The 20329-nt window shown below is 42.1% G+C and overlaps 1 protein-coding gene across 3 annotated transcripts in view; it reads left to right on the forward strand.

The window, feature by feature from the left end:
• Positions 1-20329, forward strand: part of LOC145358587 (extended synaptotagmin-2-like) — a 210131-nt gene that overhangs the window by 45835 nt on the left and 143967 nt on the right. For all 3 annotated transcript variants that reach the window (XM_080212771.1, XM_080212779.1, XM_080212788.1), the window contains exons 2-3: positions 16424-16465; positions 19310-19444. In XM_080212771.1, coding sequence (XP_080068897.1) covers positions 16424-16465; positions 19310-19444 — 177 coding nt within the window. The remainder of the gene's footprint in view (positions 1-16423; positions 16466-19309; positions 19445-20329) is intronic.

Raw genomic sequence — 20329 nt, forward strand, 5'->3', positions numbered from 1 at the left:
TGTTCATCTCTGAGAGGGTATTGCAGCAACTATATGAAATACCATACACTGATGTACTGCATAGACTCCAGAGGCTGAAGCGCAAAACCTAGGTTGATACCACAGTGCAATATGGAGATAATAGTGTGCTGACTGAGGTTGAGACACTAAACCAAGACCCCATTTCCCTCTCCAGTGGATGGGAAAGATCTTGTGTCCCTATTTTCAGAAAGGAAAGGGGGGTTCCCTTCTGCTGTCCTGTGCAGCATTTATCATTATGGGAGACAATGGCCTAGTGTTATTATCACTAGACTATTAATCTAGAAACTCAGCTAATGTTTTGGGGACCTGGGTTTGAATCCAGCCACGGCAGATGGTGGAATTTAAATTCAACAAAAATTATCTGGAATTAAGAATCCACTGATGGCCATGAAGCCATTGTCGATCGTCAGAAAAAAAACCATTTAGTTCACTAATTGCCTTTAGGGAAGTAAATCTGTTGACCTTACCTGGTCTGGCCTATGTGTGCCTCCAGAGCTACAGCAATGTGGTTGACTTGCAACTAGGGATGGGCAATAAATGCTGGCCAACTGGCAAAGCCCATGTCCCATGAATGAATAATAAAAAAAAAAATTTGACCAACACCATTATTTCATTATCATCATCATCATCATCTGGCTCTTTTTTTTTTTTGGAGCTTACTATGTACAAATTGTTGGCTGCTACATGCTCTGTATTGTTAGTCATTAATCTGCATAAGCACTTGGCTCCCTTTTAGGGACTTTGTGGTGTCCTGCCGGCATGAAAAGTGCTATCTAAAAAGCACGCTTTTCGGCTGCCACAGAGACCTAGACTGCAAACCCCCTCCCCCTCCCCACACACTAAAACCAGTTGTAATGGCCATGCCGGATACGCTGAAATGCCTGTAGGTCATGGGGTTGAGGGACATGGCTAGGCATTGCCCCCTGGCGAGGGCACTGGCAAGGGGGCATAGGGGGTATGCCCTCCTCCATTGGGGCAACTGAGGACGGGGAAATATCCCAATATTAGTTTGAGTGAGGGGTGGTGAAGGTGGACATACTTAACTTTGAGATAAAGGTATCCTTTTTAAAAGGGCTTCCCAATCTCAGACTCTTGGTGTTGCTGTCGTGTTTAGAGCCTGCCCATCCAGCTTATTGTGTGCTCCTTGCCAATGCTTTGAAATTGCACAGAGTGCTGTTTAATCAGGCGAGAAAAGGCGGCAGTGAAGCTGGCGAGTTTCACGTGGCTGACCCAACACTCTACGCAATTTTAGGAAGATTGCACCCTGAGAGTCAAGAGAGGGAGAGAGAACACAAGGAAGGTTGGAAAGACATAGGGGTCAAATCAGTCCAAAGTAAAGTAGGTAGAAAAGGAAAATAAAAGGCTGAGGAAACAGTATTAAAAGGAAAGAATTTCCACATTCCACATCGGCTATCGCGGTCAGTCTGTGGTCGATGAAGAATTTTGAGCCTTCTTGTTTTCGTCTCTTCGGCCTTTGTTATCCACCTGGCTTCAAAGCCAATTTACACCTTGGTGAAGCAGAGCTCGCCCTCCTGGGCAGTCCTGTGCATTCTCTTCCCAGCTGCTGAGGTCAGCGCCAATCTCCTTCAAGTAGGCTTTCGTGGTATCTGAAATATTTCTGCTGGCCACCCTGTAATCTCTGACCAGCCATGATCTGGGATTACAGGCTCTTGTATGTAACAATTGTTCATGTGTAATTCATGAATAAAATAGTGTGTGCAAATAGTCCTCCATTTTAAGATGATAAGATATAGGAGCAGAATTAGGCCATTTAGGCCATTTAGCCCATCAAGTCTGGGCCATTCAGTCCCATTCAATCATGGCTGATATGATTCTCATTTCCATTCTCCTGCCTTCTCCCCATAACACTTGCGCCCCTTATTGATCAAGCACCTATCTCTCTCTGTCTTAAAGGCACTCAATGACCTGGCCTCCACACTCCTCTGAGGCAGTGAGTTCCATAAATTCACCATCCTCTGGCTGAAGAAATTCCTCCTCATCTCAGTTTTAAAGGAGTGTCCCTTCACTCTGAGGTTGTACCCTCTGGTTCTAGTCTCTCCCACTAGTGGAAGCATTCTCTCCACGTCCATTCTATCCAGGCTCCTTAGAATTCTGTAAGTTTCAATTAAACTCCATTGTGTATAGACCCAGATTTCTCAACTGCTCCTCAAATAACAAACCCTTAATTCCTGGGATCATTCTTATAGAACATAGAACACTACAGCACAAACAGGCCCTTCGACCCACGAGTTGCACCGATCACATCAACACCTACCAATCTATAGACCTATCTATAACCCCCAATCCCATTAAACCCCATATACTCATCCAGAAGTCTTTTAAAAGACCCCAGCAAGTTCGCCTCCACCACCACTGACAGCAGCCGATTCCATTCACTCACCACCCTCTGAGTGAAAAACTTACCCCGAACATCACTTCTGTACTTTCCTCCCCGCACCTTAAACCTGTGTCCTCTCGTAGCGACCATTTCAACCTGGGGAAATAGCCTCTGAGAATCCACCCTATCTATTCCTCTCAACATTTTATAAACTTCTATCAGGTCGCCTCTCAACCTTCGTCTCTCCAGGGAGAAGAGTCCCAGCTCCCTCAACCTAACTTCATAAGGCATGCCTCCCAGTCCAGGCAACATCCTTGTAAATCTCCGCTGTACCCTTTCAATAGCTTCTATGTCTTTCCTATAGTGAGGTGACCAGAACTGCACACAGTACTCCAAATGAGGCCTGACTAGGGTCTTATAAAGGGTCTTCTTGTGAACCTCCTCTGGACCTCCTTCAAGGCCAGCACATGCTTCCTTAGTAATAGGGCCCAGCCCAAAACTGCTCACAATATTCTAAATGGGGTCTGATCAGAGCCTTATTTTACTTCACTGATTTTTATATGTAGAAGGAAATAAATGTGACAGCCGTGTCTGTTCCAATGATGGTCTTTCTGTTCATTTAAGAACTTGGTGATTAGATGCCATTATTTGCATTTATCACCCCAGAATAAAATAGCAGTAGATGTTGCTGGATATAGCAATGCTAAATCTGTTTATCTTTCGATACGGCCAGCTGTTTATCAGGCACAATGGATGCTGTATTTTACTTGAAATGTCAATTTTATCCTTTGGATCGCTTTGCAGTAACTTGCAAATTTAGAATTAAAGTACATAATGCTATTGATGTTCTCTGTAATATTTCATCCATAATGGTTTAGTTACCTGAGACTGCATTTAAAATCTATGAGTATTTTTTATTAGAATTCAGAGCTACATCCAGGCCTATGAAATCACATTAGACGTTACTCAAATGTACCATGACTCTCTCCGACAACAGAATTTGTATTTGTCATTTATTGATTTTTTTTTACAAGGAAAGATTGAGACAGCCTGTGCTTGCCACCATCTCTTTGTCTCTCATCTGTGTTCTCTTGTGTGTCCTCTCTGCCTCTCGTGCTAGTTTTTCAGATATGCCTTGGGTATGGTGGCTTCTCTCTCCTTGCTTGTTATTATTCTCTTCCCCACTCACTCCCTCACTCCTTCACCTCTTGCTCCCTTACAGCTTCACATTTCTCTTGCTTCTAAAATGTTTCCCACAAAAATAAAATACGTTAGATGTTAGAAATCTGAAATATAAATAGAAAATTCTGGAAATACTGTGGAGGTATCAGAATCCATGCAGAGAGAAACAATGAATTTTTCACATCTGTGACCTTTCGTTGGATCTAGAAAATGTTATGGAGCTGGTGAGTTTTTAAGCAAGCGCAGAGGCACAGAAAGGGGATGTGGCAGGGTGGGGGGAAACAAGTTGTGTGATTGGAAGGCAAGAGAGATTTAAATGACATTAGCCATGCTGGTGCAGAGAGAAGACAGATAGATGGTAATGGGACATATAAGGAATCAGAAGTTGAGTCTAAAGAAGCTGTAAATGGCAACAGCAGAATTATGACCAGTTATTTGAAAGATAGGAGCAGCGGTAAAGATCTGAAATTATTGAACTCAATGTTAATTGAATGATGAGGTGCTGTGTCAAGCTTCTGATGAGCTGAATCTGACATTTTTAAAACTCTGGCCATTTCTCTCCTCTCTCTTTTCCCCGTCTTGCTGGCACATCTCTTCTTTTATCCTCTCAGTATTTCCTTGCAGTATTCACACCCATCCTTTCTCACACCTTCCTTAGTATTTTACTTTCTCTTTTTTAAAAATCCTGGTTTTGTTTTTATTCCTAATTGCCTACTTAAATTGGAAGAGCAGGCATCCTTTCTGCTGTGAAATTGAGGTGAAGTATATTGCAGTCGACCTGTTCTTTCAGTGTGGTCAAATCATGCAGCTTCAGTTTCAATAAAATTGGCATAAAACGCATGTTATATATAGGAGTTGGAAAGCTCTTCAATTGTTTTAAAGTTTCAACAACTTCTGCAGCAGAGAAAACTAAGGGGTGACCTGATTGAGGCGCTCAACATTGAGGGGCACGGACAAGATGGATAGGGAGCAGCTGTTACCCTTAGTTGAAGGGTCAGTTACGAGGGGACAGTAGTTAAAAGTGAGGGGTGGTTGGTTTAGAGGGGATTCGAGGACAAACCTTTTTACCCAGAGGGTCGTTACGGTCTGGAATGCGCTACCTGGGAGGATAGTGGAGGTGGGATATCTCATATCCTATTAAAAAGTACCTGGAAGAGTACTGTGGCATGCCATAACATTCAAGGCTATGGGCCAAGTGCTGACAAGTGGGATTAGATGGGCAAGTCAGGGCGTTTCATGTGTCAGTGCAGACTCGATGGGCTGAAGGGCCTCTTCTGCACTGTGGTATTCTATGATTCTGTGAACTTGTTTGTGCAGCACTTGTGCTGGCCTTTCCTGATATGAAAATTAATCATTCTAATGCAGCCTTGATGGTGGCAGTGATACTGAATAATATTTTTGTTAAAAGTTTTATGCAAATGGGCATTAATATTTCTGTGTGTTTGCAACACTATCTGATCCCATTATAAAGGCTGACAATCAACATATACTCTTAAGTTTGGCTTAGTTCCAAGTTTCTCTTGTAGTTTCATTATCTCCACACAATATAGTGTTCTTGCTTCTGATGTACCTGTCACCAACCTGATGTATTTTAGTTGTTGCTATGCTACATTCCCTACTGTTACATACAAATTCAGTGAAGATAAACAGATAGCTCGATGCAACAAAATCAAGTATTTAAACTTATAAAATTCTAACAGGGTAGATTTAAAAATGTTTTCAATGGTGGGGGAATCCAGAACTAGCGGTCATAGTTTGAGGATAAGGGGGAAACCTTTTAGGACTGAGGTGAGGAGAAATTTCTTCATCCAGAGGTTGGTGATTGTGTGGAATTCACTACCACAGAATGTAGTTGAGGCCAAAACATTATATGATTTTGAGAAAAAATTAGATAACACTTGGGGCTAAAGGGATCAAGGGATATAAGAGTAAAGAGGGATCAGGATATTGAATTTGATGATCAGCCATGATCAAAATGAATGGCAGAGCAAGCTCAAAGGGCCAAATGGCCTACTCCTGCTTCTTCTAGCTTCTATGTTAAGGTGTCGATGCATCGAGAGAAAGAAAAATTAATCAGAGAGAGAGACAAGAGATTAATTAGTCTGAGAGAGAGATAAGAAATTTATGTTACCTTGGAGTAGATGTATCACTAGTGAAAGTACAGAAAGTAATTGAAAACCAAACCAACATTTTTTGATTTATTTATTATTGTCACGTATTATCGTACAGTGAAAAGTATTGTTTCTTGTGTGCTATACAGACAAAACATACGGTTCATAGAGAAAGCAAAGAGAGAATGCAGAATGTAGTGTTACAGTCATAGCTAGGATGTAGAGAAAGATCAACTTAATGTAAGTCCATTCAAAGTTTGATGGCAGCAGGGAAGAAGCTGTTCTTGAGCCGGTTGGTATGTGACCTCGGACTTTTGTATCTTTTTCCTGATGGAAGTCATATTTCGTATGAAGTGTCAACAGTCTTGTCTGTAGAGTTGGGCTGCAACATACAGCCATCTGACTCAGAGGCCAGAGTTTTCCTGCTGTTCCCACCAGCGGGATCTTCCAGCCCTGCCGATGGTGGACCCTCACCGACGGTTTCTGGGCAGCAGGGTCCATAAAACAGGAAACTCAGTTGACAGCGGCGAGGCCAGAAGATCCTGCCAGTGGCCAATGTGGAGATGCATGGAAAATCCCGGCCCCAATCTGTTCAGGCACTTCTGTATAATACTGCACAGCCAGAGATGCCATCTTTCAGATGAGTTGTTAAACCAGGCTCCTGGCTGCTCTCAGGTAGACATGTTTGAAAAGAAGTAGTTCCCAGTGCCTTGGCCAACATTTATCCCTTGATCAGCAGCACAATAGCAGATCATATGGTCTTTTTTTTTAACATTTGGTTTTGGAAAATGAACATTGCTCTTAAGAAAATGCCCATCTCTAAGTGTGAAATGGTAGCGGTGAGACACCATCTTGAACTACTACCGTCCACGTGATTTGATACAACTGACTGGCTTGGCCATTTCAGGATGCAGTTAAGATTTTGCCATGAGGCTGTAAATCTGAAGTCACACGTAGGCCAGACTGGATAAAAATGGTAGATTTCTTCCCTTTTAAGGTCATTAGTGAACAACGTGGATTTTTACAACATTTCATGATCCTGAGACTAGATTTTTATTCTAGATTTATTAATTAACTGAACTGAATTTGAATTTCTCCCATCTGTTATGGTGGGATTTAACCTTGTATCTTGAGCATTGGCCATTAGGCCTGTAGACTACAAGTCCAGTAACATTATGCTACTGCTCCCTGTTTTTGGGACAATGCTGTGTGCAAATTGGTTGCTGTGATTCTTATATTAAAATAATGACCACATTCAGTAATATTTCATTGGCTGTAAAGTATTTGAATTTTGTTTTTTATTTGTACATGGCATGTGGGTGTGACTGGCTAGGCCAGCATTTATTGCCCATCCATCCCTGGGGGCAGTTGAGAGTCGACCACATTGCTGTGGCTCTGGAGTCACATGTAGGCCAGACCAGGTAAGGATAGCAGATTTCCTTCCCTAAAGGCGTTAGTGAACCAGATGGGTTTTTGTGAAAATCGATAATGGTTTCATGCTTATCAATGGATTCTTAATTTCAGATATTTTTCATTGAATTCAAATTTCACCATCTGCAGGGCTGGGATTTGAACCTGGGTCCCCAGAGCATTTCCCTGGGTCTCTGGATTGCTAGTCCAGTGACAATGCCACTACACCATTGCCTCTCTCATGAAAGATGTTATACAAATGCAAATGCCTTTTTGAAATTCTCATTTTTAATTGAGTTTCCAACACGAGGTACAGAATATATTTCTCTTAAAATGTTAAAGCCAAGGTGACATCAAAGACAGGTTTAACTGCCAGTGGATTCAGAACAGGAAAAGTGCTGTGTTTAGCACAATGAAACCAGGGCAGTTTTAACTGCTGGGCATCATTAATCTAGTGTTATGCCCCTTCTTGTCTGAAATGGTCAAGATGTGACTGATAGCTCTGCATAAACCTTGATGAGAATCAGGTAAGTGTGAGGAAAAGGATTCTCAGGAATTTCATAGAAGGGCAGGATGAGGAGGCCTAAACGTTCCTTATGGAGCTTTCCCCCCCCAAAAATATACTTTATTCATAAATCTGTGAGAACATTACAAAATGACTATTGTACAAAAAGCAATAATGCTTCAATGCATTAAGGCAAATGTTTCAGACATTTTACAATGATCTTACAAACGTTCCCTTTTAATTTTATCTATTGTCACAATAATAGGCTTTACATTAACACTGCAATGAAGTTATTGTGAAAATCCCCTAATCGCCACACTCTGGCACTTGTTTGGATACACTGGCCACGTTAAATTCTCACTCAATGCACCTAACCAGCACGTCTTTTGGACTGTGGGAGGCAACTGGAGCACCTGGACGAAACGCACGCAGACACGGGGAGGATGTGCAAACTCTGCACCGATGGTGACCCAAGCGGGAACTGGGGTCTCTGGTGCTGTGAGGCAGCAGTGCTAACCACTGTGTCACTGTGTTGCAAAGTTATTTTAAAGCTTGTCAACATAGAAAAGAGTTGTACTCTTGAGGTGCTTCAGTACAACTGAGGCATTCCTTGTGGAGCTTGGAAGTGCACCCATTTGCCCCTGTCCATTCCAAAAAAATAAAGAAAACTTGTGTGCAAGGTCACTTCAGCTTCCTGATCCTCAAGATGATGGCCTGTACTTGGCAGAGACACCATAATGGCTCCCATTCTTAACCCAACTTAAGTGATTTTTTATTTTCCTCGATTAGCAGACATGAATTAGGATCCAGCCTGATTTGACAAGCAGATTAGTCACTTGCCTGGAAGCGTCAGTTTACGATTAGAATGGAAAATCCAGACTGTCTGAAGTGCTCAGATTCCTGGTTTCTGATCGGGTGAATAGGGTTAAAGTACCCCACTCTCTTTCACTCACTGAAAGTCAAATCCAAAAGTGATTCACAACCTTCAAACTGTTCTCATTTTGCAACAGCGCTAGACAAAGTACAGGAAGACAGACCAATTTTATTGATTTTTAATTGTGTTGCAGACGTTTAACTGCATGAAATATTCACTGAGTGTAGTCTGATTTCTCACTGTCCTGAGAGAGTTTCAGGAATCTGATTCATTGAATGTTTGAAGCCTGACCCATAGGTTTTTGAGACTTGAATCTTGGCTATCCCATGAGATGCATGTGGTTTGGCGAATACCATTTCAGAAGCAGTGAAGGAGATCAACCCTGCACATTCCATTTTCTGATGGCGTCATTGCCCAGCATTTTATTCTTCACTCACCCTTTTGAACAGTGTACATGGAGGTTGGAGTTCTTAACTTCATTTGATTGTGGAAGATGGGGGAAAACAACCTTCAATCTTCAGAAAACCAGCACCGGGCAAGACTGCAACGACAACCCCAATACGTTTTGTAGCCAAATGCAGCTAGGCTCCTGGTGAGTCCCCTGTTCTGTGTCTCAGCAGTTGCAGGAACAAGTTCCATTGTTCCTCTCATCATTTATGGGCCCATTATAGACTCCAGGGTCTATTGTAACTGAGGGATACCCCAAAGAATTGCTGGTGAGCACCTCCTCCCACTGGCAAATAGAACAGTCCAAAAGTACATTTATAAATGGCAAACTTTGGACAGTTCTGTTTTACAGGAAAAGCTATCACTGACCACCTAAATATCCCAGCCCTCCATCTTACCCACTTATCTTACAAACCTACTGTCATAACCCCCACGATCAGCATGGGGGAATCACTAATTCACCTGCCAGTTGGGCTCATTGAATACAAGCTCCCTGGGGATTGTAATAGCCAACCAGGTGGAGCTTGTATACTGAGCCCTATATAAAGCGAGACTCTGAGAGGGTCCATTAACCTTTTTAGTCCCAGTTGGGACCTGTTGTGGTCATCACAGACTTGTGGTTATTGGTTATTTTCATGTTGTGCATTGAAGGCTCGGTTCTTTCACAACCGACTCCTGGAGTCATTGTACCTACCTTCTCCAAGACCTCTGAAAATGGCTGGACCTTTAGCTGCGGTAAAGCAGGTAAGTTTAGTGTTGCAAGAAAAGGAGGCATTGCTTCCTTACCTCCAACTCTGCAGCCCTTGGCCGAAGGCCTCAGGAGCTGCTGCCTTACACAGTTCTCGCTTGGTCAGGCAGGGAAGGATCGGCTAGATTTTGTGATGAGAAATTGGGAGTGGAATGACAATGCGACTCTGCTGCTTTGCGGAAGTTAAGGCATTTTACTGTATGAAAATGGGACTGCAGTGCAGCAGGAAAATCAGTGAAAGAAAATGAAGAGTTGATTAGTTTCCTGGCCTTCAGCCATGTCTCGGCAAATGTTTTTAAGTCAATAATTTAGTTAAATTTTTTTTGTCTGTTGTGCAGCTTCAGTGACCTTAAAGTTACCTCTGAACAATTCTGAAGATTTTTTTCTAAGAAAATGAAACTATGCACTGATCTGAACCCGCACTCGCAATTGTTTATTTTGTAGCAGTAAATATTTAATAATTCACGCAGCCTTTCTGCTCCTTGGAATTTTAAGATGTGCTTGTTTAACATCCTTTTGATAGTACCCACAGTCCAGTTACTTGAGGCATAAGTGAGTGGATGTTAGTTGTTGTTGACTGGTAATATTCTTGCCTCTCAACCAGAAGGTTGCAATTCAAGCTACCAGCATTTCAGCTATCCATCTGGTTCACTAACATCCTTTAGGGGAGGAAATCCTTACCTCATCTGGCCTACATGCAACTCCAGAGCAACAGCAATGTGGTTGACTTTCAACTGCCCACTGAAATGGCCTCCCAAGCCACGAGAAATGGGCAATAAATGCTGGCCAGTGGCATCCATGTCCCACGAATGAGTAAAAATAAATAAATTAGCGAAATATTCCTTTCACGCTGCTGCAATAAAAAGAGAAACAAGTGAGATGATACTGTGCCTTTAAGAAATATTTTTGTGTCATGTTTCTTCTGATGGGACAGTTTTATACTTCAATTCTGATTACAATGCCAAATTGTCAATAGCCAGCAGCCCACCAGCTGATTCTGCAGAAGGTTGTTGGATTGTTGGAGTGTTTGTTTTAATCTGGGCCAGTGTTGTGTTAGGGCTCTTCCACTGGGGTATTCAGAGTAGGATTTGATTAGGTTGACTGACAAGAGAATCATGTGTGGCTGGAGTTAGGCTTGTTGAGAGAATAAAAAACATGCAGTTGCGCTTTGAATTTGACAAGGATAGTAGCTCTTGTTCTCACTCTCTCTCGCTGTCTGAAAATGGATGTCTGGGGACTTACTAGAAAAGAGATGTCTCTCCTGAGGTCTGCAAAAGGTCTTCTCCATCCCCCTCTCTCTCTGTCACTGGAGTCCTGTTGAAGACAAGTTTTTCCTCTAGAGGCTGCTGTCTGAGAATCAGAGGGTGGATGTCTCTCTATCTCTGTCCAGAGGGATTAAAAGGCTGGAGGACCGGGTATTTACATAAACCTATGTATCTTGCTAACTGTTTCTGAAGAGAGGTTTATGACTGTGGGGGTATTGCTTAAATTGGAACAAATGGAAATAGAATGATCATTTTTAAGTATTTTGAATGTAAATTTTATGCTAATTCTTTTCATTATATTTTAATTGTTGTTGAATAAAGTTTGTTTTTATAAAAGCTTTCTAGTGGGTCAATGGAATCACATCTGGAGCAGAACACTTTATGCTCACACTAATGCCAAAATCAAAATAGTTTATACCTTGGACTTTCTCATCTGGTCCCTAACATGATCAAATGTTATTTCTAATAATGTTAAAATAGTTGAGTCAGTTAATATGAGTCAATAGAACTATTGGCAAAGTGGTTAGCACTGCTGCCTCACAGCGCCAGGGACACGATTCCAGCCTTGGGTGACTGTGTGGAATCTGCACGTTCTCCCTATGTCTGCATGGGTTTCCTCCGGTTACTCTGGTTTTCTCCCACAGTCCAAAGATGTGCAGGTTATGTGGATTGCTAAATTGCCCCTTGGGGTCCCAAGATGTGTAGGTTCATAGAATCATAGGGTCCTACAGTGCTCTATGCAGAAGGAGGCCATTTGGCCCATCAAATCTGCACCAACCACAATGCAATCCAGGCTCTATCCCCATAATCCCATGCATTTATAAATGTCTTGACAAAGTATCATCTGGACTTGAAATGTCAGCTCTTTTGTCTCCTCACAGATGCTGCCAGATCTGCTGAGATTTTCCAGCAATTCGTTCTTTTTTGGTTTTGACCCCATGCTAGTCCCCCAGACACCAGAGTTAAGGGGATTGTCGGGGTGAATTTGTTGGGTTACAGGAATAGGGACTGGGAGGGATGCTGTCGGAGAGTCGGTGCAGACTCGACAGGCTGAATGCTGCCTTTCTGTACTGCAGGGATTCTATGAAGTATTAGAATGAGTTACAAGATCATTAGTACAAAAGTTAACCAAATGGAGGAAAAATGATGCTCTGTACACTTAGACTTCTGTCTTTACAGTAATTGGCATTCTACATTTCCCACTAATATAAAGTATTCATGTGTTAGAATGCTTGCAGTAATGCTGCTGGTGACATTCAACTCTTTTTAGTTACTGAATTTGACTAATGGTGTAGGGCACCATTAGAGTGGATGAGTGTATAAAAATACTTGCATTTATATAGTATCATTCATGACATCAAGGGGTCCCAAAGCACTTTACAGCTGAGAACATAGAAAATAGGAGCAGAACAAAGCCATTTGGCTCTTTAAACCTCCTCCACCATTCAGTGCGATCCTCTATCTCACCACCATACTCCTGCACTCTCCCCATACCCCTTGACATCTATTGAGTCTAGAAATCTATCTATTTGTTTCTTAAGTGTATTCAGTGACATGGCCTCCATAACTTCCTGTGATAGAGAATTCCAAAGGTGAAAATATTTCATGCCATCTTAGTCCTAAATGGCCTACCTTTATCGTGAGGCTCTGACCTCTAGTTTTAGACCCCCCCAGCCAGAGGAAACAGCATCCCTGCATGCAGTCTGTACAGCCCTGTCAGAATTGGAGACATTTCAATTAGTTTCCCCCTAGTTCTTTCACATTCCAATGAATACAGGCCCAGTTGAGCCCATTTTGGCCTCCTATAGCAATCCTATCATCCTAGCAGTTTTGAACTGTGGCCACTGGAGACAGTTTGTACACAGCAGGGTTCCAGCAACAACAATGTGATAACGACCAGACAGGCTGTATTGGTCATGTTGACTGAGGATAAATATTGGCCAGGACACCAGAGGTACCTTCAAGATGGTGCCATGGGATCTTCTACATCTACCTGAGAAGGTAGGCAGGCCCTCCGTTTAACACCTCATTTGAAAGTTGGCATCTCTGACAGTGCAGCACTCCCTTAGCTCAGTAATGGAGCATTAGTCTGGTTGTTAGTTCTCCTGTCTCTGGAAAGGATCTTGAACATGCAACCTTGATTATTTGCTAAAAGGCAGGTGAGAGATGGGATCAGTAACTCTGAATTTCCTATCATAAAGATGGATTAGATTTTGCTGCTGTGGGTCACCTCAGGGGCATGGCCAGCCAGTGACCCATTAGTTTTCTTTGTCACCCCTCAACTATAAATGCTGTTACAATGTCAGAAGTGTGGACAGCAAGAAGTCCCACAACACCAGGTTAAAGTCCAACAGGTTTACTCGGTAGCTCGAGCTTTCAGAGCACTGTTCCTTCATCGGGTGAGTCAGTGCCACGAAAGCTCATGCTTTGTATTGAGATTTGCATTGAGCATCAGTATTGCAAAGGACAGTTGAATAGATTTGGGGTTTTAAGCCTTAGAAAGCAGCTGGCTGAAGGATGACCAAAATAGAGGTTCATGATATGCAAACAATACAAAGTAAACTGAGTAGGACTAGGTTAGGATAAATGTACGATTTGTATTTGTAGTTTATATCAGCTATGAATGCATGAAATAACTTGGCAAATGATAATGTGAGCAAAAAAGAAATAATTTTAAGAACCTGTTGGTTGCTATGATGAGTCTGTCAGGCCTTTCTGGATAAGTGACATAAAAGAAAGACTTGCATTATTTTTGTTTTATTCTTTCGTGAGATTTGGGCATTGCTGGAAAGGCCAGCATTTATTACCCATTCCTGGTGACCTTTGAGAAAATGGTGTGAGCCATCTCCGTGAACTGTTACAGACCATCTGGTGCAAGTACACCCACAGTGCTGTTGAGAAGGGTGTTCCAAGGTTTTGATTCAGTGATTGTGAAGGAACGGTGATATATTTCCAAATCAGGATGCTGTGTGGCTTGGGAACCTGCAGGTGATGGTGTTCCCATGCATCCCATATAATCCAAAGATGTGCGGGTTAGGTAGATTGCCCCCTTAATGCATGTGAGATTAACAGGGTAAATATGTGGGGTTGCGAGGATAGGGCATGGGTGGGATTGTTGTGGGTGTAGGCTCAATGGGCTAAATGACACTTTAGAGTTTCTGTGATCTACTGCTGTTGTCTTTCTAGATGGCAGAGGTCGCTGGTTTGGAAGGCGCTAGGATGCTTTTGCTACAGTTCATCTTGTAGATGGTACACACAGTTGCCACTGTGCGTCAGTGGTAGAGGGAGTAAATGTTTGTGGAAAGGGTACCAATCAAGTGGGCAACTTTGTCCTGGACGGTGTAGAATTTCTTGATTGTTGTTGGAGCTTAACTTATCCAGATAAGTGGAGAGTATTCCATCACACTCCTAAATGGACGATGAAAACTCCCACTTGATCAACACCTACTATCATCTCTCAGCTAGTAAGAGCATGAAAAATAGGAACAGGCGAAGACTATATATCCTTTCAAGCCTACTGCGCTGTTCAATATGATCATTGCTAATCTTGGGCAACTTCACTCACTCAGCCACTCCTGTATCCCTTGATTCCTTGGGAGACCAAATATCTGTCTGTCTCTACCTTGAATATATTCAATGATGGCACAACCATAACCCTCTGTGATAGAGAATTCCAGATTTACAAGCCTTTGGATGAAGAAATTTCTCCTCTTCTCATTCCTAAATTCTTGTTCTAGATTCCCAACCAGAGGAAATTACATTTCAGTAGTTACCATGTCAAGACCCTTTTATAATCGTCTGTGCTTCAATGAGAACACCTCCAAACTCCAAAGAATATAGACCTAATTTTCTAAGCCTCATTCCGGGACCTCTTCATCCCTGACACCATGAGACCGATCTACCGAACCTTCGTTGTTCTGCCTCTGAATCATTTATATCTTTCCTTACATATGGAGATCAAAATTCTATGCAATGGCTGGAATTTTCTGGCTGTGCTTGCCCCAAGACTGAAAAGTCCTGCCTGAGGTCAATAGACAATTGACGGGACAGGAAGATTCTACCCAATATTCCAGTGGTCTCAGCAAAGCTCTATAACAATTAGAGTGAGACTTGTTTATTGTTGTGCTCCAGTTGCCTTGCAGTAAAGGCCAACATGCTATTTGTTTTCTGAATTGCTTGCTGAACTGCTTACTTTGCGTTCCTTGGACAAATACATCCAAGCCTCAACATTTTTAACTTTAACACCTTTTCTAAAATATTTGCTTTCCTACTCTAATGACTAAAATGAATAACCCCCAATTATACTCCACCGGCCTCCCTATTGTCCGCTCATTTAGCCAGTCTCCACAGTCTTTCAGTCCTTCTCACAGATTGCATACCCACCTAGCTTTGCATCATCAGCAGCAAGCTTAGGTATGTTAATCTCTACCTCTTCATCCAAATCATGAATGTAGACTCTGGCTGAGGCTGCAGCCCTGATCCTGGCGGCACTCCTAGTCATAGCTAATGAGTCAGTACTGTTCCATGTCAAGAACATGGAAGAGGAATTGTGGGTGTAAAGACACAGAATGCAATGGTCCAAGAAGGACAATTAGGGATGTTCATTAAATGCTGGTCTTGCCAGTAACGTGCACATCTTTTGATTGAGTGGAAAAATAAATCTTTGTTCTTGCTATTCAAAATGCATATATGCTCAGGTGAATCAAGTTTTTAAAATCCAGAACCAATGTCTATTGGCAATCCTGCCTCTCTTGCACCGAAATATAGCTCTGCTTATAAAACTGAATGCTACTATAAATGATATGCAATATGATTTATTTTTTGCAAATGTACAACTTTGAAGAAAATTGTTGTAAAACCATTCCGATTCACTCTAATGTTAAGGTGAAGTGTAATGAAGTACCAGTACAGTATTCGATTACAGCAGAGTTCTTTATTGTGAGGCCATGTTGCAAATGAGTGAAGATCTACAAATAAGAAAGTGGCCAATTTTCTTGTTTCTGCAATATTAAAACAAAGGTTTGCATCAGCCATGCAGAAATTAACATGTTTGGAAGTTTAGTTTACAAAACAGCTCCATATATTGTACTCTCAGAAGCCTTGGCAGAGTTTTTTTGCCTGCAGTTCCTTGAACTAAGGCTCATAGGAATAGGTGAAGGCCATTCAGCCCTTTGAGCCTGTTCTGCCATGCAAAGTAATCATAGCTGATCTGTGGCCTAACTCCTTTGGCCTATATGCCTCAATACCTTTTGCTTAACTAAATTTTATCTATTTCAGATTTAAAATTGGCAGTTGGTCTGGCATTAATTGCCATTTGTGGAAGAGAGTTCCAAATATCTGTCACGCTCCATGCTTAGTCTCAATGCTCAATTATGTTACTGGAGCTAAAATTCTACTTCAAATGATCCCTGTTTGATCCAATAGAAATTACCTCACCTAGTGCTTAGTTTCTGCTCACTTTTTTCTTTTTTTTTCCTTTTCCAGTTGATTTGTGCTGACACTCAATCTTTTTGTTGTTACAGGTTCACTTCCCAGACGTGGAACGGGTAGAATGGATAAACAAGGTACTGTATTATTGATTGATTTTTGAGGAAAGTACTTGAAAGTACTAAAATCTGGAGAGTATGGAAATTAATTAGTCAAAGAACAAAGAACAAAATCAGCCCGGGAAACAGGCCCTTCGGCCCAACGAGCCCGCGCCGCCATCTCAACACCACCAGTCCCCCTCTCCACCCACGACCCCTGTCTAATGTTTTATGGCCATCCAGATTGAGGGAATCTGATTTAGGGACAATTTATTCCTGCCAATCAGCCTAACAGCACATCTTTGGGGTGTGGGAGGAAACTGGAGCACCCGGAGAAAACCCACACGAGCACAGGGAGAATGCGCAAACTCCCACAGACGCCGGCCCAAATCCATGTGTCTGCACAGCAATCAGCGATAGTCACTGAGCTGTCGTCTTGCCCAGTATCTGGTCCAGTTTAGGCACACACTAACGACATGAACACTAGGCCAATCTCGAACAACCAAGAGCAGCCCCAGTACGACCCATCGCGTGTATGCCCCTCGTTGGACACGAGGCGGACCGACTTAAAACCTGTGAATGAAAAGGGAAGTCGCAGGATGTATTGGGACCAACTTTTGAGTCAGTACATATATCTGCTGCTACTAGTCAGCTCTAACTCTCCAGGTCTTCTGCATCCTCAGAATCTGTTTCAAAATCTACCATTGCTTGTTATAGTTGCCTTTCATCATACCTTGTTAGATCAGCTGAAATCAGAGAATCCCAACAAGTGCAGAGGGAGGCCATTCAGCCCATCAACCCTTCACCAACAACAATCGCACCCAGGCCCTATCCCTGCAACCCCATGTTTTTATCCTGCTAATTGCCTGACACTAATGCCTGATGTCAGCATGGCCAATCAACCTAACCTGCACATCTTTGAACTATGGAGGAAATCAGAGCACCCATAAAAACCCACGTAGACGTGGGAAGTTCCCACAGATGGTGACCTGAGGCTGGAATTGAACCTGGCTCCCTGGCGCTGTGAGGTTGCAGTGCTGCTCCTAATGCAAGCCAGATATCCAGCATCTTTTGTTTTTATTAGTGTCACAAGTAGGCTTAGATTAAATTATTGTGAAATTTTCCTAGTTGCCACACTCTAGTGCCTATTAAGGTACACTGAGGGAGAATTTAGCATGGTCAGTGCACTTAACCAGCGCGTCTTTCAGGCTGTAGGAGGAAACCGGAACACCCAGAGGAAACCCACGCAGACGCAGGAAGAACATGCAGACCCTGCAGACAGTGACCCAAGCCGGGAATCAAATCCGGGTCCCTGATACTGTGAGGCAGCAGTGCTAACCATTGTAGTAGACTAGAATGGTGTTGTAGGAGTGTCTGCCAGTTAATGGCTTAGACTTCAGAGTGTTCAATTAGTTATTTGCGAAATACATTTTGAAAAATCCTTTTTTTTCCAATTGTAATCTGAGTAAAAGGAAGAGGCGGGTTGGCAGTGAACTGTCCACTTTTATCGTGCTTCAGTTTCTGTATGAAGTGGATTCTGTTTACAGTTCAGATGTTGGCCAGTGGTTTATCATGTAGAATTACAACAACTCAGAAAAATGTTATTCAGCCCAACCTATCAAAATAACAACACGATATGGTTTCCTGAACTTTCGTCTTTTAAATAAAATAAATCAGCAAGTACTGAATATTATAATGAAATGCATGCAGGTTGACAATGTAGAAGATTATGTAGTGAGGTCTTAGGACCAGCAACTTTTGAGTGGGAGGGGGAGAACAACAGAGTTGCTAGGATTCAAAAATTTTAACAATTTATTAACAGGAATGCTGGTAATATGCCGCAGATCAGTTGGTATCTATAAAGAGAGATTATATTCTTTTGACGGACATCAGTACTGCACTTTGACCATTTACACATTTTACTTTTTATTGTGAAACATGTTTGTTCAAAGTCTTTTTATGTAATAGAAGGATGAGTTAGAATTAAAATTCCTACAGTGCAGAAAGAGGCCATTTGGCCCATTGAGCCCGCACCGACACTCTGACAGAGGGTCCCAGAGTTCAGAGGAACCAAGTAGCTTTCTTGGCCCTGACTCCCATTTAGACGCTTGAAGCCTAGTCACTAAAATCTTATGATCAGCCTAATTAAGATTTTAAAGCTTAAAAGTAGTTTGTTTTATTGATTTCCTTTCTTTATTCTGACTTGAGGTTCTGACCCGGGTTCGTTTCCGGCCTCAGGTGACTGTGTGGAGTTTGTACATTATCCATGTGCGTATGTGGGTTTCCTCCGGGTGCTCTGGTTTTCTCCCACAGTCTAAAGATGTGCGGGTTATGTTGATTGGTGCTAAATTGCCCCTTAGTGTCAGGGAGATTAGCAGGGTTAATACATGGGGTTATGGGGATAGGACCTGGGTGTGATTGTTGTCGATGCAGGCTTGATGGGCCAAATGGCCTCCTTCTGTGCTGTAGGGATTCTATGAATATATGATTCTATGAAATAACAAGAAACTGAACAGATCACTCAAAGTTTTACTGCTGCCAGTCAAGTAGAACGGTATATGCTCTTTATGCAAAAGGTTGTTAGGACATAGAATACCCTACCAAAAGCACTGCTAGAAAAATCCATAAGAGTATTTAAAGGAAAGTAGACAAATACTTGAAAAGCAAATCTGAGTCTGGTGAAAATGAAGGGAAATGGAACAAAGTCCATGGTTCTTCTGAGAGAATTGATATTGGCGTGTTGGACTCAATGGCCTTTTGTACTGCTTGATCTGTGATTCTATTTAAAATTGTCCGTGTAACACTGTCTATTTAATCTGCTGCTTTTGTATTTTGTATCCTGATCATGGTTCAGAAATGTTTATTTTGTTGTATTATTTTTAGGCAGTAAAACAAATGTGGCCGTTTATCTGTCAGTTTGTGGAGAAGCTGTTGAAAGAAACCATTGAACCAGCTGTGAAGGGAGCAAACAGCCATCTCAGTACCTTCAGGTTCACAAAAGTTGACATAGGCGACAAGGTGAGTTGTAGTTGCTTGAGATAAGTAAATGCTGCTATGGAGAAGTTTACTTTTTATTTAAGAAGGAAATGGTGGGAATCTTAAATTAATTCCCTCCTGTTTTCCATAAATCTCTCATTCCAAATAGGCATTCCTCCCCATATTCACAGCTATCTCTTCAACTTTCTTATCTTCCATAGTTTCTCATTTGCCGTGATCTCAGTTGCTGATAAGGTCCCTTGCATCTACTTCCTTGAACACCTCATCACCACATCCCATTCCTTTCCAACCCCACTTGATTCTTTGGAAAAAAAATCTTTCCTCCAAGTATTTTACAAGTGTCCTTTCAAATTTCCAACCGGCTAGCTATTGGCCTTTGTGATGACCTCTGAGCCAGAAGCAGTACAGTCAGCAATATGTTTTTATTTCTTTTAACAATGTCTCGTGAACATTGTTTGAAAAAGATTTTTTACAACAATTATAAATGAGTCAGTTGTAATTTTCTTAAATAATAAAAATGTTGGTCCTTGTGCCCTGCCGACCCTTGAAGGTAAGACCTAAAGCCATGTGGCCAGACACACAAAAGAGCTGCAACAGAGGGGAGAACAGAGAAGGTATGTTTACAAGGAACTGTGTTTGTGTAACAAGCTTAAACAGGGCAGGAAGCTGAAGACAGGGTTAGAGCAAGCATTGTGAAGTGGGCAATTGTACTGCTGCTGAACATTTAATGGGGTTTATAAAAGGAGTTTTGTAAAGGAAATGCTGGAGAATTTGCAACCCAGACTTCTGTGAACCTAGCTAAGGAAGTTCTGCAGGATTGTGCTGTTCTGGTGACGGCTATTTCCCTGGATCTAGGGTAGAATGTGCTGCTGGTGAACGTGACTTGAGGGCCGAATCGTTTGAGTG

This window comes from Carcharhinus amblyrhynchos, chromosome 2 (genome assembly GCF_965287045.1).
Source record: "Carcharhinus amblyrhynchos chromosome 2, sCarAmb.v2.hapA, whole genome shotgun sequence".
Classification (NCBI taxonomy): domain Eukaryota; kingdom Metazoa; phylum Chordata; class Chondrichthyes; order Carcharhiniformes; family Carcharhinidae; genus Carcharhinus; species Carcharhinus amblyrhynchos.